The sequence below is a fragment of the Emydura macquarii genome, unplaced genomic scaffold, assembly GCF_026122565.2.
Source record: "Emydura macquarii macquarii isolate MOO-44397 ecotype Brisbane River unplaced genomic scaffold, CSIRO-AGI_Emac_v2 contig_480, whole genome shotgun sequence".
Taxonomy (NCBI): domain Eukaryota; kingdom Metazoa; phylum Chordata; order Testudines; family Chelidae; genus Emydura; species Emydura macquarii.
This window is the reverse complement of record NW_027130617.1, coordinates 6,368,083-6,391,469: the sequence shown is the minus strand read 5'-3', so window position 1 is coordinate 6,391,469 and position 23,387 is coordinate 6,368,083. Positions and strand designations below refer to the sequence as shown.

The window sequence follows — 23,387 nt, the reverse complement described above, 5'->3', positions numbered from 1 at the left end:
AGTAACTGATGTTCTTCGAGATGTGTTGCTCATGTTCATTCCACAACTCACCCCCCCCCCCCCCGTCCGAGTTGGTGGAAAGAAGGGACTGAGGGGGCATAGGGCCGGCAGTGCCTCATATACTGTGGCATGCGCATGAGACTCCAGGGGGCACCAGAGCTGGCCCTACAGGATCTGCTAAGGATAAAAAAGTTCCGGTAGCCGTGCACGGAGGCGTGAACACACCTATAGTGGAATGGACATGAGCAACACAGCTCGAAGAACATCAGTTAATAGTAAGTAACCTTGTTTTGTTCTCAGACATCTTATAGAATGAAGTGTGAAGTGGCAAGCACGTCATGATAAATTTTATAGATTTCCAGAAGGATTTTGATAGCATACAGAGAAGACAGTCTTTGGAAAATTATGCATACTGTGGAATAACTGCAAAAATAATTAGAATCATCAAGGATCCATATGATCGTGCCTAATGTACAGTCAGAGATGGTGACATCATCAGCCAATGATTTGCAATGACAACCGGAGTAAACCATGTGTGTTTTATCCCCACTGTTTTTGCACTGGTCATTGACTATGTTTTGAGGAAATAGCCACAGAAAGTGCAGCTGATAGCCGAGGCTGCAGCAGAGGCCGCTGCTGGGGAACGGGGCCAGAGTTGAGGGTGGGGCTGGGTGGCGCTCCCTCCCCGTTCCTCCAGGGCATGCCCAACAGCTTGGAGACCTCTGCCTTAGTCCATTTGCGGTGGGTACCAGTCAGCACTGAAAGGCTTTAAAAGAGATATTTGTGGGGATTAGGAAAACCTTTTAACTTCATTGGACTGAGCTTTTTAGAGGGACAGAGTAGAAAAATGATAAATACATAACCTTAAGAAGTTTTTTAAATAGTGGCACATATGCTAGTTGTTCTAAAAGAGAGAGTCTGTTGCTTGATCAAAATGTATCCTGACAAACTACAGATTTATTCACAAAGCAGTTTAACAATTCTTGTATATTAGAGGCTAGTACTTTTAGTTTCCACGTAAGGAGAAAACCCGCCGAGATCTGATACATTCATAGTTGGTCTATGATTAAACTGCAGTCCAGAGGAAGACAGGCTATGCATAAACAGATATAAAACAAGATCATCTACATCCCATTTTTCAGCAAAAAAAATACTATAGTCTCCTACTCCCAGCTCCTGGCCTTGGATTCACTTCGCTCTTATCCATCTTGATATAACAGTGTTAACTGAACTGTTTTTTAAAATCTATTTAAAAACTAGTTCATAATAACAGTTTAAACTCTATTTGCCTGGTTAGTCTGGATGAGGTATAGCAAGACTACAACCTAACTACTAGAACATGGTTTAATCCATTTTTTAAAAATAGCTATTCCCCATCCAGACTGGCCAGACAAGCCCATTGGGCCTGAACCAGCATTAAGTCATGTTTACATCTATTCCCCCTAATACTATTTTATTTCCAGTATTGATAAGACTTCTATCAACACTATCTCAGAAAAAGAGGGAAAGAATTTCCCGTGCCACCTCTTGAATCTAGATAACCTGCATATCTCTGAAAGCATTTTTGGGACCATTGGCATAACATTCAGTTTGCATTTTAATTATTAATCTACACATTGTGTTATAATGGTTATTGTTTGTTTTATCAGCAGCACTAGAAGTCTCTTAAGACTTCAGGTATGCAAGAGTCAGTAATATTTACAAAACTAAGGAGAAAAGTATGTTTCTTGCCAGAAAACGAATCCTGTATATTAACATTTTTCAGGAAAAAGGGAAACCATCACATATGATGAGTGGAACAGGAAGATTCAAGGACACTTTGAAAAGCTGTTCTTTGTCTCTGAGAACCCAGCAGATCCCAATGAAAAACATCCAAATCTGGTTCACAAGCGTGGCATATACAAGGACAGCTATGGAGCTTCAAGTCCTTGGTGCGACTACCAACTCAGACCAAATTTTACTATAGCAATGGTTGTGGTGAGTGGAAAAAAATGTTCAAAGTCACAGCTCCTTTAACTCTTTTGATTGAACAAAACTTGCATGAGGGTGTTTATTTGCATGGGGTAAACCAGGAAGACCCATTGCTCAGCATACACTTGTATCTTTAATGGAGTAGTGGATTTTTCTTTAACAAACTTTCAGCATCCTTTCACCTAGAAGCTCTTCCCAAGGACTTTACCTAATTATGATTGGGCCTGCTAACCAGTGTCATTAGGATAAATATAAAAAGGCACTTTCTATATTGAAGATGTGTTTGCGGGATGCTAGCTGAAAATTGCCTTCTTTTAGTTTAATCTCTTTATGGGATCCGTGAGGAGTCCTAATACATTTTGTATCAATTATAAAGAAAACTGTTGGCTATAGCTTTCTCTGAGCATGTTGAAAAGTAATAGAAATATTTTGAAGTGCAGTATGCAGTTTGTTGATTTCATAACACAATACTAATTTTTTAAATACAAAGTTAACTGATTATATCTCTGTTGTTCTGCCAGGCCCCTGAGATGTTCAGTCCTGAGAAAGCTTGGAAGGCTCTTGAGATAGCAGAGAAAAAGCTGCTTGGTCCATTGGGCATGAAAACGTTGGACCCAGAGTAAGTATATTAGAGATCATTATGTACAGCATGCATTGTTTTAGTCATGTAACCAGACAAACATTATGAAAACCTCAAGAAATGCACTAGCTACTTACAATATGTAATATATCATGGATGGCCAAACTTACTGGCTCTCCAAGCCACATACAACAATCTTCAGAAGTTCGAGAGCTGGGATGTGCCTGCCAAGTCTCGGGGTTTCAGCCTTGTGGCAGGGTAGTGGGGCTCATGGCATCTGCCCTGTGGGACATGCCTGCCGGGGCTTTCAGCAAGAGTGGAGCTGAAGCCCTGACAGGTGGCTCCTGCAGGGCAGAAGTCCCAAGACCCCCATACCTGCAGGGCTGAGGCCCTGAGCCCCTGCAGGTACACTCTGTGGGGCAGAAGCTCTGAGCCTTGGCAGGTACCTTCCATGAGACGAGCTCCAAGATCCCACCCTTCCCACAGGGCAGAAGATCCTAGCCCCATCACCTCACTGCAGGGCTGAAGCCCTGAACCCAGGCAGCCATGCCCCATGAGGCTAAAGCCCAAGACCCCCCTCCCTGCTGGACAGAAACCTCTTGCCCCACCACCCCACTGCAGGGCAGAAGCCCTGAGATCCCTACCCCCGTCTGGTTGGCAGAGAATGGGGAGAGAGTGTAGGGAGCTCCACGAGCCGCACTTCTACAGTGAAAGAGATGCATACGGCTCGTGAGCTGCGGTTTGGCCACCCCTGTAATGTATTTATTTTAATCAGGATTATTTAGTTGTTCTAAAGCCAGTTCAGATTCATTTAGTTACTTAGTGAATAAAATGGTGCTTTTCTATCTTGCTGCCATTAGAAGTTGGTTATTAAATTTTCCAAAACTTATACTGTACAGCCAGTTTTATTAAAGTTTGAAAAAAAGGCAGCAGATAGAATTTTGAGTACAAATTATGCCAGGATTATGACAAAAATACTATGGTTATGGAGTAAACGGAGTTCTATACTTGTAGTTCTGTTGTCCATCGTATCAGTGCAATAGGTCTTGCATAAACTAACCAGTGAAGAATGTTAAGGCTATAATTATCTTGTTAGGGCCAAGAAATAATGATCACTTTCTTCCTTACCGTCTCCCTGGCAAAGTGCTGAGTACAATCTCACCATCTGAATTAATATTATTTGTAGTTATTTCTCTAATGCATTGCATAAAATTTATTTAACTTTTTGCTTTGTCTAAATCCTTTACTTTCTTACAGTGATATGGTTTACTGTGGAGTATATGATAATGCCCTGGACAATGACAACTACAATGTTGCTAAAGGTTTTAATTACCACCAAGGACCTGTAAGATTTAAAATTCCTGAGTTTCACATTAAATTAAAATTTGTTAGTATTAGAGCTGTCAATTTGAGATATAATCTTGTATCTCTCTTTGTGTAGGAATGGCTCTGGCCTATTGGATATTTCCTTCGTGCAAAGTTGTACTTTTCCAAGTTAATTGGTCCAGAGATGTACGCCAAGACTGTGTTTTTGATTAAGAATGTTCTCTCTCACCATTATGTTCATCTTGAGAGGTAGGTTACCGTATACTTAAAATATTAATCCAGACTAGTGGTGTCCATTGTCCAGTTGCATATAAAAGATGTAGACACACAAAACCTTTCTCCTAAAATGCATCTGTGCATTTAAGACCTACAAAATAAGCAACAGTGGTGGGTGGGTGGGTGTAAATAAAAGTGACTGTGGTGCAGAATGTCAAACAAGAATTATTCACCATTTAAATCCTATTTCAGCCTACAAAGTGAGGTTAAACACTGCTGCTTTTTTCGTCTGAAATATTGAGTATCTGCCCTATCCCAAAGTGAGAGTAAGCAATTTTAAAATCAGTCTTGGAGAAGAATAAATAAAAAATATTTATTAAAAGAAAATAGTAGAATTTGAGGTCTAAACTGTTAGACCACTTAGAAAAAATGTGATGCAGAGGAAAAAATATGGATGTGTACTTTCAAAACTGCTAAAGATCTGTATTTTTCAAGAGTCTGACAACGAAATCAGCTTGAGGGGTAATAGCAACAGGTTAAATAATACAAGGAAATAAGCAGTTAAATTGTACAAAATGGGGTTACGTAACTGCTGAAATTGATTGGTTAGGTCTCACGAATATGCCAATTAATCATTACTTACGGAACTGAATTTCAGAAACTAATCACTGCACAATGGAAATATTACTTTATTAAGAAAGCAGGTTACTCCCTTGTAGTACATATGGCCTTTCTTAATCCCCCCAACCTCCTTTGTCTTTTGTTCTCTTCCCCAATTTTTAATCCTTCCCTGTTCTTCCTGCAATATTTTTCTCTGTATGCTTGTTCTTCTCCACTATAATTCTGATTACAGTAGAACCTCAGAGTTACGAACACCTTGGGAATGGAGGTTGTTTGTAACTCTGAACAAAACATTGTTCTTTTAAAAGTTTAGCAACTGAACATTGACTTAATTCTTTGAAACTTTACTATGCAGAAGAAAAATGCCTCTTTTCCTTTATTTTTTTTTTAGTAGTTTACTTTTAACACAGTACTATATTTGCTTTTTTTAAATCTCTGCTGCTGCCTGATGAGTCAGTTCATAACTCTGGTGATTGTAACTCAGATGTTCTACTGTATTCCCATTTTCCCCCCTCCCATAGCATTTCTAAATAAACAGATCTTTCAAAATGCCGCCCACCCCATTGAATGGGTAGGAGACTTGATTGGACCTGCAACGTTCTGGACAGCTTTAGAATAAAAGAAGGGAGTGTTCTTCCTTCCCATGTGTGCTGTGTCTGTCACCCATTGGCCAGCCAGAAGGAAATGGGAGCCAACTGGCTCCTTGCTCCCCACCATTATCAATTTAAACCCTTGCCTGGGGTTTCTTGTTCCATTTTAGCTGAACCCACTCTCCCTTCCTATAGTTATATAGCATATGAACTGTTTGAGTATGCTGTGGGTCTGACCAATTGCCTGTTTTAAGGAGAAGGAAGGAATTTTTCACACTAGGGCCAAATCCGCTGTGGCCTGGCAGGTGTTCCCCCTGCGCCCCCCCCCCCCCTTTCCTCATAGCATCATGGTGGCCCAGTTTAGGTTAAATAGGAATAGCACCCAAGAAATCTAATATTAGGGATTTGTAGGAATGGTTAATTCATCACAATTTGTGGCCAGTGTCCAGTGCAGATGAAAGGCCAAAAGGACAAGCACCTAAAAGTAAGAGAGCTGGAATTTTGCTGTTGGACCTCAGGCCTATCGGGAAAGCAGAGACCTGAAGTCTTTGCAGACCGAGGTCACACTTTGGTACCTTCTGTCCCCATCCAAGGGGGTAGAGTGAGAGGATTCAATGGAGTGAGCTGAATCCAAAGGGCTAGCAGAGGAAAGTCCACCCTGAGTTATGGTCAATATGAAAGGAGCCCTGTAAATGTCACACTGGACTCCATTACAAGGCTGGTATGGGGAGACAGCAGATAAAATTGGGAAGGGGTGCTAAGTTTAATAAAGTTGAGGCCTGCTGCTTAAATCCTTTCTTGTCTGTCCTCATTCATTTGCGTGTTCTGATCAAGCCCAAAATGCAGTCTGTCTGGTGAATCTTACGTGGGGTTGTCTCTGCAAATGTATTCTCCTAAGCTTAGACCCAATACAGCAAACACTTCTTTATGCATGTACTTAACTTTCAAATGAGTAGTCCCTTTGATTTCAGTGAGACTGCTCATGGCAGAGGTATTTGCATGATCAGGCAGATGGTCTTTATTATTTTTTTTATTAAAAAGAAGGAACATTTTTCAAGTAGCTCAAGTGCCCTCCCACCATCCCCAATCTCTAAATACAATGATAAAGTAGAATTGGTAGTGCTGAAACTTGTGGCCTTGGGTTGTCCATTATGGGCAACCTGCAGTTTTTTTCCTGTATTGGTGCAAGCTGCCATTAGACATTAGCAACATTTCCCTGGTGTTCCTCTACTTTCTAAGTTTCATTCAGTTAATGAAAAACTGAAGGAAGACGTGAAAAATACAAGTTTATTCAAAACAACTAGACATACCATTTAATTTGGAAATCTTATAACAGCTTGAAATACACTTTCATAAATAGCATGGATTTAAAAAAAACAGTCAGGCCAGTAAGAACCCTATGTACAAGCACAAAATCATGCTGATTGCTTTATTTCAGTATTATTACTTTTAAAAAGACCTGTACTTCTCAGGTTATTGAAGGCTCGTCTGCCTGGAGTCTGTTTCAGGATCTTCCAGATATATATGTTTTAGTATCACCATGTACGTTGTCATATATTAATGCTGTCTTATTTTTATTTCACCATTTTAATACTTTTATAATATATTTTAATTGTGATTGGTATTTCTTCTTTTGTACACTTGGCTTAATTACTCATACTTTTAAAACATTTTAGAAGTATAATCATAAGAGAAATGTTCTTTTAATGTGTTACATAATATAGCAATCATATTTTATGCTAGGATTTTTATTTATTTGTTTTTATTTTTTTACCAGGTCATCCTGGAAGGGGCTTCCAGAGCTGACCAATGAAAACGGGCAATATTGTCCATTCAGCTGTGAATCACAAGCGTGGTCAATTGCTGTTATCCTTGAGGTTCTTTATGACTTGTAAAAGTTGGTTTTGATTGGTTGATTGGTAACATTTACTATGTACTTGTATTCAAAAGGTACAAATGAAAAGTTTGCTCATACGTAGTGAAAATGTTTTGCACAGTCACTTAAATAACTATGGCCTGATTTTTCAAAGGTGCTGAGTATATGTAGCTCCCATTAACTGAAGGAGGTATTTGTGGGTGCTCAGTACTTCTGAAAATCAGGCCACTGAGATGAACATATACACTTGATACAGAAAAGCTTATAAAGCAGCAACTTGCAGAAGGTACACAAATGCATTTAAAATAGCTTTTGATTTGTACACATATTAAATTAAATTAAATTATACCCTGTATATCAAGAGGCTAGAAGCCTGTGGAATAGTCTGGTTCCAAATCTAGAATATGAATGCCAAATGGTTCCAAAAATCTGAGTTTAAACTCATGGCATTCTTTTTTCTATATTTTCTATTAGTCAATAGATGCTATGCACATATCTTGGGGGAGAATAGATTGGACTATAGTTAGTATGGTGTGTTTTCTGCTTCAGTCGTGCATTTCGTAAACTACACTTTCATTAGTGTTGTGTCCCTCTGCTGAAGTGTGTGGCTTTTCCTAACAATTTCTTCTCTTCCACGTTCGACTGAACACTTCATTTAAAAAAATAAAGATTTCACTCTTTACAGATAATGGTAGTATATTAATATTATGAAGGTGCATGCACAAACTTGAAATGAAATTTGAGGACTGTAATTCTGAGCAATGATGTTTATGTATCGTGTGAGATCCTTTATAGGTTATTTTTTGTGTTGTGGACCATGTGGCCAAATTTTCTTTAATTTAATTTGGTTTAAAATAATGTACCTCTGTCATCAACTGTGTTGCACCAGTAAGAAACCAGAAAAAATACTTTATCATGCAACACCCTGTACATATATCAGATGAGGTCAAAGGGTCCAGGAGCCCCTAGGCTTGGGTGCTAACTTAATGATGAATGTGAAAGAATTGTAAATTTATTTCAGACCTTGCTTCTAGTAGTCGTCTTCACTGGGGTTGAAATTCGGGCTCTACTGAAGTCAGTTGGAAAAACTCCTTTTGACTACAGCGGGGGCAGGGTTTCGCCCCAGTTGCAGAAAGGGAGCAGTCTGAGGTCCAGAGTCTTTAGATGTGATGCTACTAAGAGCAAGGGTACTAACCTCTGCCTGTTACTTTTTTTTTCCCTTGAATGTTACTTCTATAAGAGCATTTGTTCCATAATACATAGACACACAAATGCCTTTACCTGACCTCACCCCAACGTTTTCAAAAATTGGGATGGGTGGGGTGGGAAATGTATCCATTTGAATCTAACATGATGAATAAACAACAACTTGACTGACCGGTAACATCCTCAATATGACAGAAGGAAGTACAGCATTGCATTATAGAAGAAATGGGTTAACAATGCAGATTGAAAATACAAACCTGCTCTGTCTATTATTATTTTGCCATTCATAAATATTTTACACTTGTTTTAAAATGTACCCAGCCCATTTAAAATGTGGTGTTGGCCCCTATCTACTTCATGAGAGGGTACTGTTATATGTGTATTTAAGAACAAACTGCTGAGAGAGGCATTTAGGCAAGCTGACTAAAGACAAAAGTACAGTGCAGTTTTATTTGTCATGTATTTCAGAGATTTATTTCACAGAAGCCAGAGTTAGTTTTGTTCAAGTTATCATTTAAGTTTATGGTACTGCATGTTGATTACAGTTGCACTACTTCTCAGATCACTTGGTAATTCACTTTTTTTATCTAACCCTGTTTTTTTATTTGTGTGACGTGCTAGTTTGGGTACATGAGGCAATATGCTTTCCCTATATAGAGTTTAACTGAATAGAACGCCGTTTAGTAATTGATATAGGTCACCCTATATTATTAGTGCGTGTTATTCTTAAATTTTTATATAATAGACTTTCCTTGATGTAGTTTCAGATCACTGAAAGTGATGGTTACAGGAAATTTATCTTTTGGATTTTCTTTTCCGCTCAGGTCATGAGCTGTTTGAAATGGAAACATTTGTTTTGGAAACTGACGTCATCTAGCCTGACATATTGCATAAGAGATGAGACAAAAACATAAGTTGAAAGGAAAATGATTCATTGCTCTATTATATAAAGAATTAGCTATTCTTTAAATTTTTAGTCATCAGGATTTTAAAATTAGGATCCAGATTATTTTGGTACTGGAGTACAGTTTTATGACAAATTGTATTTGTTGAAAAGTCAGCAATAGCCCAGTAAACAAAAATTATATACAGTCACAAATCAGCATGCTATTTTACATGTTTCTGTGTGCATTTGAGAAAATTCCGTTTTAATTTTTAAATATTTAATATTGATACATAAGGAGCATAAGAAGTTCTGTCAGTAGTATTTACCGTTACTGCTCTTCCATAAAAATATGGGTTTATTTCCACTTTAGCTCTTCATTTCTGTGGTTTAGAAACAGAAAGACTATAGTGGGATAACTTGGGAAGGGGAGGGGTTATTCAATAAAGCTGTCTTGAAATTGGAAAGAAGTTTGAAGAGCTATGATTGTTCTAAATAGATTAGGATTATATTGATTGCAATAGCAATCTCTAAATGTAAGAAATATCTTGGAGGAATGATTCTTCAAAACCTTCCATTCTATCATGGCTAACTTTAAAAAGTTTTCTGAATTGCACTATTGACATGAATACAGTATACATTTCTCATTGCTAGTTTATTTTTAACTTAATATTAAAATATTTAAAAAGAGAAATCAGTGCTACAAAGGCACAGATATATACATATATGCTAAATATGAATTTTGCAAATAGATGCATGTTTAAAATGCTATTTCTGCACTGATTAACTGAATGTAGTTCTAGTGACCGATATAAGTTAAGAATAAAGTAGGTAAGTATATATTATGGGCTAGTTTTGCCCATGGAAACAAGAAAATTTTAGATTTTGAGTTACTACTCAGTCCTTCTTGCCTTGATCTCCAACACTTCCAATATTTTTGTTCAGACTGGACAACCTAAGAATGAAGTGAGAAAGTCAGTCAAAATTTCTTGATTTGTGTGTCTACACATTTAAAATGGCTAGTATCTTATGTATGTTAATTTTTGGGGGTGGAGGGCTGAGAGAAGATCTGTTGATCTAATATTTTATTTTGTATGTTGGACTTCAGCACCAAGTAAACTGTATACAACCACGTTATACACACACCTTAAAAATAGCTGGTTGTAACTTAGAAATGGTGACTTTTCCTGAACCATAGTGACATTAGTAACACCACTGTATAATATACGTAAAACGTAGTCGCTCAAACTTATGGTCAGTGAAATACTTATTTTTGCAGCGAAACTGAGTGGGAACTCTGTTCCTCTGTCAGGTACCAATCTGTTTCTTGGTCTGTATGCTATGGAGCAGAGACCTACTAGTATTGCTTCACCAGATCTTAAATAGATGTGCATTATTTCTAATGTTTTCATTCATTTAATAGCTTTTTACTTATCAAAAATGGATAACTTGAGAAAATATTTAAAACAAGGAATCATTCTAGTACTGCATGTTGTAATGTAAAATGAAAAGACTGAGTCTTGTCTATCTAACGCAGCAACTACTGAATTTAGAAAAATGTCATTCTTCATTTGTCTGTGAGTAGCATAAAATAAAAGGATTTAACAAAGTTTTGTTTTTCTTTTTTTGTCACTGTAATTCACCAACAGTAAGTTTTTAAATCTTAAGCTGTTACTAGAAAATCTTTTACAATTGTGGCTGTTTGCAAATCCTGAAGTCCTCTTACTTGACAGCAGAAATGAACTGTTTATTGCCATTGTTTAAGCTGAAGATAAAAAGCATTATAGTGAGTAGTTCACTCTTTTGTCACCTATAGCTGCATATAAATAGCTAGTTATGACCCATTATGCATATGTGCTTACGTGCTTTAAGTCTGAATCCAACTATCTAATTTGAAACTACCCTATTACAAATTTCCAAAAAACACAGGAGATAGTCTGTAACATATACTGATGTACAACCCTCTAATGGGCACACCTTCACCATGTAACTTGCTGTGTGAAGTCTCAAGTGGCAAACGAAGGGGTTGAATTTCAAGTTCTTTTGCCAAGGAAGAAAATACCCAGTGTCATGAGCTTTTCATCTAAGGAAAAGGTTTCCACTAAAATGAAGTTGTGTGGATGGTCAAAACTAATGTCACTTCTGATTTTTGATTCAGATACAAGTTATATGAACCTTCTGGGATCTTTCCCTAAAACTAAGCAAGATTAATATAGGGTCATTAAGCTAAATTAGGAGACAGTTTTCTTTATAGTTTCTATCATGACTTTTTAGAATATGAGAATCCAGAAAGTATTGTACAAATAGGCTTCTACCAATAATCAAAACATATTACAGTGTATGGATTAGTGTCCAATTATTCATACAGCTTTTCAAAAGAGCACAATTATTCACTAGTCTTAGTATATAGAAACTTTGGATTCAAATCCTATATCACAAGTAAATGGAAATAAGATTACATTAAATGTGTGCCATTATTTTGTTATCTTGCATTTCAGCCCATCACAAAGATGGTCTTCAAAACTTTGTGGGGTAAAAGTCACTATCTCCATTTAGTAAACTCTAAAAGAGAAGTGGAATGGCAGAGGCCAGTGGGGAATCCCTTTAAGGTTGATGAGAATCTCACAGTTTTGGTTCCTGACTGAAACTAAATATCAAGAGGATTTTACCCTCCCCCCTTTTTTTTTAAGCTACCTATGCAGACTTATAACTCCAGGCATTGCCCAGTAAATGTACTTCCTTTCTTGAATATTTCCCAAACCATGAACTGTATCCTGCTAGATGTTGTGCAATTTCCTTAACCATACTTCCCAGTTCTCCTTGAAGGTAGCACAGATGACCATTTCGTTCCATGAGTATTTATCTCTCCCTTTTTTTGTATTTTTGTTTGGTTTTGTTGAAGGGTGCAGGGGCGAAAAAGGAGAAGGAGGAATACAAAAGTTTCTAATTCAATGGTCAATCTTTTAAAAATAAATTACTTGTTATATAAGTGAATAACTGCTCTGACCTACAATTTTATTTGCAGATAAATGGCACATGTATAAATAAAACATTTAAATATTGGAAAGTGCCAGTTTTCTATAAATACCAGTAATTACTACAATTAAATCTTTTATAATTTGAATATAAAATATGAATATGTAAAATGAAAAATATCTTTGTGCCTTTCAAGCAAGGGACAATATGTGCAATTGGATATGTATAAATTCTGTATTATTGGCTAAAATTTGGGCATATTACTCATAAGGGCAGATAACTTTTTACTGCATGTTTGAATGTACAGATAGTGACTGGGAGTATAATATATAAACAGCTATAATTAGAACCAAATACAGAGATATTATGTGGTCCTTAATGATGAAAAATTTTGTCATGGCAAAATCTTTGTGGAGATTACAGGAAGTAATGATGATTTTCTGGTGGTGGGTGGTACTTTTTTTTTTTTTTCTGCCTTTCCAAAAGAAACAGATACCTAATCTGTTTTATATCAAGTTTAAATATTAGAGATCTTTTGTTTATATGTTCTGTTAATAAGTAGAGTGAAATATACCACTTTGTAGTTCACTTAAATTGCTCATTTGATTACACACTTATACCTTAAACTCAAACCAGGATTAGTACTTTGTTTTTCGTGATGAAACACTTGTATATATTCTGTGTATCTCTCCACCCACTGACTACTGCAATAGGTGTAGTTAGCTGTGCCTTCTCTCCCTAAGAACATCTGAAGATCCTATCTTGTGAAAATCTTTGTCTTAATAGAAACAGATCAGCTAAAATAGATATTTTGTGTACCTTTGCAGTGAGACAATGTAATGGGTACATTGTAAACTCAAAATATAAGCATGCTGCATAGCCAAGAATAATACAGATAAGAATAAGGTTATGGCAGCCTTAACTCATTCCTGTGTACCGACAGTTTCATATAACATTTTTGTTAATGCATTCATTACAGACCTATAATATATCTGTTGGAAAATAGTGTTTCATAAATAATATCACTTTGCAGTCTAAGCAGAGGACACATACAAGGAATGACTTCCCATAAGAATGGGACCACTTATGAATCAGATGACTGGAATCTTGAAACCACGCAGTGCTGCAAAAATAATTCTACTCTGTTAAGCCCCAGATCCTGCAAAAAGAGCAGGGAAACAGTTTCCCCGAGAGCCCCTTTGCAGGCCTTAATATGTTCATGGTCTCTCTATAGGTAATGGATTATTTTCTTGTAGTAGTCACTAGATACTGTTATGGTGATGTTGAACTTAGTGGTCTTTCCATCAAAATCTTATTTTACAAAAGATCAAAAATTCAGTGTTTAAGTAAATCTTGTGATATTCCTGTTACTGTTGGAGCTGATCAAATTGAATTTCCTGGGTTTTTTAACCAGCTTAGACTGCTCACAAAATTTTGACATTTCAGTTAAAAGATTCTGAAGTTATTCAGGCTTCTATGAGAGCTATTATTATTTTAACCAGCTCTACTTAGCCCTCTTTCATTTGATAGTGCATCCCCCCCATTTCAGCTAGGGGATGTTCAGTTGGACCAGCAGGAGTAAGACCTCCTGTGAGACCCTGAGAGGAGGCTGGTCGAAGAGGGAGAGTTGAATCTCTCATGCCCTATTCCTATATATTATGCCTTCAGGGGAAGGCAGCAGCCATTCTGTTGGGGTTGTTGCCCTACTCCCCAAGCCATATAATAGAAGTCTCATTTGAGCTGTTTAAAATGCCGAGAGTCTCAACCAATCACTAGTTTTCAGTATAGCTATCCTGCCAAAGACCCTTAATGTATTTTCAGCTTTTAGCAGCAACAGGAATTGTTTTGCTTGTATAATTAAACCACCTCCCACCTGTCAAGCTATACCAGCAAAAAGACTGGTGCTGCTATGAGTGGTGTCCATATAAAGGTTTTTGCCAACATACCTATTTGAGTTAGGAGTGTGATTTCTCCCTCCCCCTTTGCTGACATAGTTGTGCCACCAAAACACTGTAGTGTAGAGCTGGCGTCACGGTCGGGCTCAGTTCTTGGGGTTAAGCTGTAAGGTCCTACCTTGAAGATTGGTTATTTGACATGGAGACTGCTTTAACACCACTGTGGACCTAAATATATGTAATAGTAGATCTCAAAGTACAATAGAACCTCAGAGTTAAGAACTGACAGTCAACCACACACCTTATTTGAAACTGGAAGTAAACAATCAGGCAGCAGCGGGGGGGGGAAGCAAATTCAGTACAATACTGTGTTAAATGTAAACTACTAAAAAAAAATGGGGGCAGGGGGCTAAAAAGATTTGAGAAGACTAGGCAACATCTGTGTGTGTGTCATTTAAATTAAGATGGCTAAAAGCAGCATATTTCTTCTGCATAGTAAAATTTCAAAGCTGTAATAAGTCAATGTTCAGTTGTAGATTTTTAAAAGAACCATCATGTTTTTTGTTCAGAATTATGAACATTTCAGAGTTACAAACATCCTCCATTACTGAGGTTTTTGTGACTCTGGGGTCCTAATGTACTCTTCTAAAGGAGATAAGTATCATTTTTCCCATTTTGCAGATAGTGGTAATGGCTGGAATTTATGGGGGTGAGAGGTTAGCATACTATCACCATCCATCAACCGCCCCCTCCCCCACCACACACACACTACCAATTGCATCTGGGAAAGTGGCCTGAAGCCCACGAAAGCTTATGCCTGCTGAAATTAAATTTGTTAGTCTTTAAAGTACTACAGAACTCGTTTTTACACTCCCAATTGTGGCCTTCATGTTGAAACACAGATATGGGAACATATTTTATTTTCCTGTATGTCCTGATAAGGGAAACTTCATACTGGGGATAGTTTTGACTTCTGTAGAGCCTCCTTCAATATTGCTTCTGGTTTTTATTTGGACTCTTCCCCTTCACTGTGAATTTATAAATGTGATTTTTCAGCCCATTCTAACTGTACTGATGCAATTTCTTTAAGCAAATTGAATCTGCCATTCTAATGTAAAAACTGTCCCTAAGAGATCTGCCAGAAACTGGAATTGCTGTTTCACAACAAGCACTGAAATTTCAGTAACAATATTTTCATATCAGCGTGAAATCTCAATTTTGTTTGGAAAAAGTCAGTGCTACTTTGTTTTGGCCTTTCTGAAGCTTTTCTAAATCTGCCTGAGCTACCCCAGACATCTCACAGGTGCACAGGGAAACCCTGCCACTCCCATCCGCTTTTCATCAAAATTATCACTTTCCAGTGGAATGTTACCCTTTTAAATACCTTCTGTCAGAAGATTATCTTTCCCACTCTTGTCATCAATTTATTGTAGGCTAGTAGTTCCCAATCTATGGTGCCTGGGGTCTGTCAATGTGCCCCACTACTGGCTGCAGAAAGGAGCTGTATAAGGACCCCCAGTCAGAGTGTGTTACCACGGGGCTACACCACCAGTGCAGGTTCCTTGCCGCACCCAAGGGGCTGGGAAATCAGTACTCCCCTCCCCTGGCTCTAGCAGGTAGCGTGACAAAGCTAGATCGTTAGGCGCCTGCTGGATCCAGAGGGAGGGGAGCACTTATTTCCCATCCTCCTCCCTGCAAGCAGGGAGCCACTGTCTAGGAACCCAGGTGGAGCACAGGGGTCTACAGGCCGTATGAGGTTTCCCTGCTGCAGCCAGAGGGTTGGGAGAACAACAAAGAGGCTGCCTCCTTGCTGAACCTCTTCTCTCTGGCTGCAATGGGGGAAGCGGGAGGAGGGCTGCTGGTGGCCCTCAAGCCTTTTTGGCCCTCAAACCAAAAAGGTTGGGAACCACTGTTGTAGGCTACGTGGGGACTAGTGGCAACACTCCTAAACCGTTGCAAGCTTCTAGCAATATGAAAATAGGTGCCTGAAACTGCTGGCTTAGTTAGTTCTTTAATCACGACTAATCACCTATTCCATGTCTAGGTGTTTACCTATTATCTGACTAGTACTCGATAAGAATACTTACTTACCTGGCTGAGATGGAGCAAAGAGGGGAACTAGGCTGAGAGCAAAGCTCACTTTTCTGTAAGTCCAGGTTCTGCTATCTTTGCAATAAATATCAAAATTATAGCGGCGGGTTAGCTCAATTTTGTCCAGGTAACTTCTTTAACACACGTGTTTTAACAACCTTTTTTAAAAACTTTCTAAACGATGCCTCCTATTGCCTTTGTTTCACGGTGCCCACTGGACACAGCGGCCAGGCTATCTGAAGGCGTTTTCCCTTTTCGTGTTTGCACTGCACGAGAGGCTACAGCCCAGTGAGGGTCCCTGCCCAGCGTTTACATCCCCACGCCTGGTTGCCCGGCGGGGAGGGAAGGGTCTTCCCCTGCCCCCTGGAACGAACACAGCAGCGGGGGCCCAGTCTGGCTCGAGGGCAGGGGGCTCTGCACGAGCGCTCTGGTCTCCGGGTCCCTCAGCTGCCGCGCGTGCCCCTAGCCGCTCTTACGTGACGGGACGGGACGGGACCGGACTGGTCGGGTCACTGCCGCGCCGGCGGGAGGCGGAGGCGCCCTCCCCCCTGCTCCCGGCCCATCAAACTAACGGCGCAGGGGTGGCTGCGCCCAGCAGCCCTGTATCCCGCTCCCTGGCCCGGGGGTGCTGGCTTTGGGCCCGGCAGGCTGCTCTGCACCCCCCACCCCCGAGACAGCTGCTGGGGAAGCACCAACCCCGCGCCTCAAGGCGGCTCCCTGCGCTCGCTGCCGCCTGGAGGGAGTCACCGGAGCCGGGACGCGCCCCCCCGCCCGGACTGGAATGCGGCTCCACGGGCTCCGGCCACGCCTGCCGGCCGGCCCGGGTCTCCCCTCTTCTGTCTTGCCCCAGGCGGGCGGTGCCAGTCCACAGCCCGCGGCAGCCGAGGAGAGACGAAGCCCAGCGATCCGCCAGCCAGGGGCGCCACAGCCTGCGGGGCCGAGGTAAGGAGCCGGCGGGCGGTGCCAGCCTCAGAGATAGTTGGTGCCGGCCCCGGGGGTGGGGGGCCGCTGAGGAGCCAGCGGGGAGGGTCTGTCTGTCGGTCGCTCGGTCGGTCGGTCGGTCCCCGCGGCTCTGACCCAGCGAGCGCTCGTGCAGCCTTAGAGAGCCGGCGGGAGGGATGGAAACGGGGCGCGTTTCCTCAGGCTGCGCCCGCAAACGGACGGCTTTGAAGGCGAGCCCCGGCAGCGGGCGCGCCCTCTGCGCTCAGGGACCTGCACCCCGCCGGGCCGCGCTTCAGCTCCGTGCGCAGAGCGGGGACCCCCGGCCCTGGGGATGGCGAGCGGGGTTCGCGCGCGAACGACCCGTTATCTGGGGGCGCGAGCTCCGGGGCGGCTGCTCTTTTCGTCCTCGTGCTTGAGCCAGAGCTGGAGCTCGCTCGCTCTGTCTCCTGGCTGGGCGTCCCCGGGAGGCGGCGGCATTTGCCGTCCAGTGCCGCCGGTGTGCTCGCTGCTGCCCGGGATCAGGCCAGTGCTGGCTAAGGGACAGGGGAAGTGGGTCGGTTCTCCCAAAGCCAGAGTTTGTCTCCGTGCAGCAGCTGGATCAGGCGCATCAGAAAGCAAAGGGCTAACATCTCTTCTCATCCTGGCAAAGTCCACTGCTAGTGGGGAGAAAAAAGATCAATTTAAAACACTACTTGGGTATGTAAGCTGCTTCAGGCTAAGCTTCAGGCTGAGTGAGACTTCTCTGCTGTTCATTTTAGTAACAGGTTCTCACAAGGCAAGTTCAAGTACACAACACAACACAACAGAACAAGCAAGCAAGCTTGCTGATAGTAAATGGCGGTGAAATAACTGGGGGAGGAATACTAGGAGGGTAAACTAGGCTCCCTGAACAGCTTTGGTTGTTGGTGGATCATGACCCTAAGAACATCTGTTTTGATGCCATCTCTCCATGGGTCACTTGCAGCTTTGCAAACCCATGCATGGCTCTGTTTCTTTTGAAAGGTGAAAGTGGAGAAGACTCATGAGTTGGAGACAGGAGTGAAAGGAGATCAAGAAGAATGAAGAGGGGGGAAAGGGAAGAGAAGAAAATCAGGAAAATACAAAGAGAGAGGCAGAATGAGGGGAAACGTTTCCTGATGACAAAACTATAGTATGGAAATAAACCATTTAAAAAAATAGACAAACTTGAGAGCAGAAATACAGGCACTGAAAAGATGTAGGAAAAGCTACCAAAGTTATACAAACAAAGGAAAGGAAAAATGCAGAGGAAAAATAAGCAGATCAAAAGCACAAGAGATATATAGTCTTGACAGAATTCAGTTTTATTTTTTTATAATTTTGATGGATAATAATTTTTATTTTTAACAGCTTTTTTATCTATTTAAAAATTTCACAGTTGGGCAAAATTATGGGGGATCATATAATAATTATTAACAGTACACATTGAAATCCAAAAAAATTAAAGCTTTATAACTGTTAAAACACAAATTTGTCAGCATCCCATGTCACAAAATTCAAAATAAGTATCTTTAAATCAAACGCTAATAAGTTCTCAAGCAGCATTTTTATTACTTTACTTATCTGTACATTTTAATTATTACTGTTGGAAATGTTTTTTGTCACTTTGTGTATGTACAGTGCAAATGATGGTTACCGACATTTACCAATAAAACTCCAATCCTTCCAAACCTAGAGTTACAGTATATTAAATATTTACATTATTGTTAATATAACACTTGATACTGAAGTGTTTTATGAAAACACAGAAGTGTAATCATCTGGGAAGTATTTTATATAGGCACACCTATAAAGCTTTATTATTGGCTTACATTCAGCTTGATGGCATTTTTCTGTCTGTAATGGAATAACTTTTGAATACTGCATCTGATCTGTTGAAAAATTTCAGGGAATGTTATAGGCAGCAATGGCCAGAACTCTGCTGACTTTGGGGGAAATCGAAAAACTGAAAGTGGAAAAATGGGGGACATATGGAGCCCCTGCCATCTGTTTAACACAGCCACAACTTCAAGCACCTCTGAAATTGTGGATAGATCAAAATAACTGATTGAATGCACCATTAACTCCTGCTAGCATAACAGTATCCCTATTCATAATCCAGATAGAGTATAACATGTTGACACCCTGAATGATTTATCTCCCAGACAAATGCTCATGGTGGGAGGGAATGGGGGACCTCAATAGAGGGAATTGGGGGCACATAGAATCCCTGGCAAGGGTAGAATGAGAGATCCTGGAATAGTGGAAGGGGGCAACAAAGAGCCCCGGCATTGGGGGAAGGTAGGAAAGAACATAGAACCCCTTCTTTTTTGTTGGGGAAGGGGAAATGAAGGGCAGGGAAGAAGTGTGGGGGTGCACACTGAGCTGCTATCATATAGGGGGAAATGCCAGACCTTATATGGGATAGGGAAGAATGGGGGACACAGAGTATCTGTCATGGGAGAGCAGCAGAGGAGGTTGGGAGGGCATGGGTGCAGCTTGTGGGGTGTGGAGTTATGGAGGAATCCAGGGAGCTTCTGCTTTGTGCAATAAGCTTGACCTGCAAAAGTGACCCTCTAGTTTATATAACACAATAAGTTAGTTTTAAAACATATGCACAGTAATTATTTTGAGACATACCAATGTAAATGTAGGTCATGGGATGAAGGTCATTTTTTGAGTCAATTCCTTGTCCCCTCCACCCTGAAACTGACATGAGTTTAGGGTGGCTGCATTAGTTTCAAGGGGTGAAGCCATGTCTAAATTGTGTATGTTGTATATTTTTTGTGCGTGATTTGCTTAATTTGGTCCTACATAGCAGATGTTCATGATTGTAGTGGAGTATAATACAAACTTTTCGCTGCAAGATTAGCTAGGCTGGGCTGAGAAATCATGAAATCAAAAAGGAATGAAAAGGGTTGTCATTAAGAATGTTTTAACCCAGAAGAATTCACATTTTCTAGTGAAAAGCAGTTTTGAAGAGTGGATAAGTTGACATTCTAGTTTGGAGAAGCATTACTGAGAAACTGTGGCACCTGACAAAGTTAAAATTTGTATGCTGAATCCAGAATGGAAGTGAAATTGAGCAGGACTCTGATATTTGGGAACTTGTGAGGAACATCAGCATTTGTTCTTGTAAATCTTTTCGTGAAGAGGAAGTTTAAGGCAACCTTGAGTTAGTCATTTATGACTGCTTACAAAATAATCGTTTGTTTGTTTTTCTGCAGAATATGTTTCTGACGAAACTGTATTCAGTGGTTGTTTGAGAATGTGATTATAGAATGAAGAGTATTACCGCGCCTACTTTGGAAATGAGATATCTAGTTCGTGTAAAGGTCTTGGTTCAATAAGTTTATATTTGCATTATTATTGCAATTGTATTCCTTTCTAGAATAATTATTTTAATCATTTAAAAGTATTGTCCTAGATAAATCGCAACTTTTGAGTTGGAAGTGTTTCCAGATTTGTCCTAATTAGGTATGATCAAAAGTCTGAACCCACTTAAGAGTGAACAATTGATAAAATTCAATTATGTTGTTGGATTTTTTTTTTTTGGCTTAATATGAAACTCCTAATGACTTCCACTAAAAGCAAATGGATGAGACCCTAAATTTCATGCACACTCAAAACTCCCATGGATTGCAGTGAGACTATTGGTATGCAAGTAGATTTTCAGCAAATACTAGTATGTTTTGGTTTTTTTGTTTGCTTCTCCCCTGCAGATGGAAAACTGGATTTGCTGTCTCTTTCTTTTTTGTGGGGTGTTTTCTGCAAGAGTCCTTGGTTTTCCGAATGGAACAATCAGCCCAGCTTGTGATTCTATGTTACCTAGTCATAATAACTCTGTTTCACAAACTACCTCAGCACCTTACAATATCTCCACATCCAGCACTTCGTTTGACCCAGGAAACAAGATCATAGGTAAATGAGAACTTTGAATAATTTGGAGTGCCTGGATGTGGTTTAAATGAATGTAAACAGTTTAAAGAAAAAGCAAAGAGGATCTTTATTTCAGCCGAGTGATTGTGGCCATTTCAATTACATTACATTGTGCTGTGCAGAACCAGAATACCACTGTAGTTTACAATGTCTTGTGCTCTCCCCCACAAGCCTTACTTTCCGAATTCCAACAACACAGGGGACTAGACTAAGCCCTGTTCACAGGGCAGCAAGCTCCTACAAGCCTCTAGTAATCTCTGTTTGATTTAGCCATATATCTTATCCTGTTTTATTGATTTTGGTTTTCAATTTGTTTAAAATGTGCCTTTCATGGTCTTTCACTGTATTTACATAACTAAAGTGAAAGTACATAGATCTCTCTCCACCTTTATATATATATAGTACTTTGTATTTGTAAATCACAAAATTACAAACATTCTACTTTGCAGGAAATCTGCTATTGTATGTAACTGATAATGGAGAATTAAGGGGTCCGATCCTCAGTCTGTAATTCTTATTTCCTTCATTATCAAGGTTTTCATGTTCAGAATGCAATACACGTTTTCACAAACAATACACAATTCAGCTAGACTCTTACCATCTGTTTGTCTGGTAAGAGGTGTAGAAGTAACCCATACTGTTTCTTAGAAAGGTTATCCTTAGTGATCTGAAGCTGAATGATGCTATAAGTGGTTCTTCCTTTCACTGTTTTATGTTGTATGCAGTGTTGCTGTAGCCGTGTCAGTCCCAGGATATTAGAGAGGCAACATGGGTGAGGTAATGTATTTGATAGGATCGACTTCTGTTGGTGAGAGAGACAAGCTTTAGTGTTTACATAGAGCTCTTCTTCAGGTCCTCCCTCATTATTAGATAATAACACGAAAGAGAGTGAGTGACAGTAGCCAATATTTTAAATAACTTCCGTATCTTTTTCCCTCAGTGACACTACAAGGAGTTGACAATTCCAGTTTTATAGGATTTTTACTGCAGGCCCGAGAAGTAAGAAGGGATGGGATTGTTGGTACTTTTCAAATCATAGATCCGAACACGCAAGGTCTTTTGTGTAATCAAGTTCAGGTATGTGGTCACATTTAAACTAGTTTGTTGAACTCATGAGTTATTTTGTTTGCATTGTGTAAAAGTCTTGATAAATATTGTCTTTTTGCATTACAGGTGACATTAACTGTGATCTGGAGGCAGCTTCATGCTTTCTAAAGAGTATTTAATTCTGCTAAATCACTTTAAAAATAAAAGATGCATGCTAGTTTTTCTGTGATATAGACTAAGGTCTGTGAGAGTAATACCTTTTCCAACCAGCCCTATTTGTTAACAGTTTTTGTGGGAAATACTTTTTAATTGTTTTCAAAAACATTCAAAATTTTAAAACAGAAACCAATTTTTTTCAGTTTTTGAAAAGCAGAAAAGTTTCTGGATTTGAGTGGTCCCCCTCCCATAAGAGGAATAAAGGGGGCAGTGGGAATAAACAAACTAGCAAAAAAAACTGATGGGGGGGCGGGCTGAAAGTGAAACCAAAGTTAAAAATTATTTGATTTAGAACAAAACTTTTTTTTTTTTCATTTAATCAAACAATTGTTTTGGAATTTACCTTTGAAAAGGGTTTTCTTATTGCAAATACTTAACAATACTGTTTATGAATAGTTATTTCATGTGTAGACAAGCCCTAAGAACTGCATCTTGAGCATCCAGATGTGTGTCTCATTGATTTCTGCATCAATGTGCCTGATTTAGTCTCACTGCCAACTTTGCAAATCATCCTGGGCCCTGAGAGTCAAGTTGAGTGGTTTTTTATGTCTTGTTTGAGAGTGAGTTTAAACAATTGCATACTAAAATAATGCATGGTTTTTCCTATTTCTGTGAAAAAGCACAATTACTAGGTATGTAGCTAGTCTTTTGAGAAATCTAGCACTCTGGCTTCCATTCAGATTTAAAGTGCTTCTTTTAACTCAACTACCAGGTCTAGAGTTTACAGCATTGATGGGGAATGTATCCCTGTGATTCAACCTACTAATCTTTGATTTCAAGCTATTACAATTGAAACAGTTTAATGATTATCTTTAAAGAGAAGGCAGTTGGGGTTAGATGTATTTACTGTCAAGGAAGGAGATCAGTGTTTGGGAGCCACTAGGATTCTTGCCCTTCTGGCTAGCTGACAGGGGACTTTCCAGCTGATCACACAGCAATATAATGGTTTCAGAGAAAACAACCTGCTCTCTTATTTTGAGGGTGAATGAAATCATCATTGCTACTGGTGATACCA

The 23,387-nt window shown here is 39.8% G+C and overlaps 2 protein-coding genes across 7 annotated transcripts in view; both read left to right on the top strand.

Annotated features, from left to right (window-relative positions):
- The window catches only part of AGL (amylo-alpha-1, 6-glucosidase, 4-alpha-glucanotransferase), a 65,169-nt gene extending 54,291 nt beyond the window's left edge, over window positions 1–10,878 (top strand). For all 3 annotated transcript variants that reach the window (XM_067538385.1, XM_067538386.1, XM_067538387.1), the window contains exons 32-36: window positions 1,766–1,977; window positions 2,493–2,590; window positions 3,809–3,896; window positions 3,993–4,126; window positions 7,082–10,878. In XM_067538385.1, coding sequence (XP_067394486.1) covers window positions 1,766–1,977; window positions 2,493–2,590; window positions 3,809–3,896; window positions 3,993–4,126; window positions 7,082–7,199 — 650 coding nt within the window. In that variant the 3' untranslated portion in view covers window positions 7,200–10,878. The remainder of the gene's footprint in view (window positions 1–1,765; window positions 1,978–2,492; window positions 2,591–3,808; window positions 3,897–3,992; window positions 4,127–7,081) is intronic.
- Window positions 10,879–16,954: 6,076 nt separating this feature from the next.
- LOC137146753 (putative ferric-chelate reductase 1) overlaps window positions 16,955–23,387 on the top strand; it is a 33,412-nt gene continuing 26,979 nt past the window's right edge. For 3 of the 4 annotated variants that reach the window (XM_067538240.1, XM_067538239.1, XM_067538241.1), the window contains exons 1-3: window positions 16,955–17,173; window positions 20,893–21,091; window positions 22,050–22,186. In XM_067538240.1, coding sequence (XP_067394341.1) covers window positions 20,893–21,091; window positions 22,050–22,186 — 336 coding nt within the window. In that variant the 5' untranslated portion in view covers window positions 16,955–17,173. Of the gene's footprint in view, window positions 17,174–20,892; window positions 21,092–21,795; window positions 22,328–22,783; window positions 22,933–23,387 lie in introns of those variants that run through there. The other variant, XM_067538242.1, reaches the window with a different exon arrangement.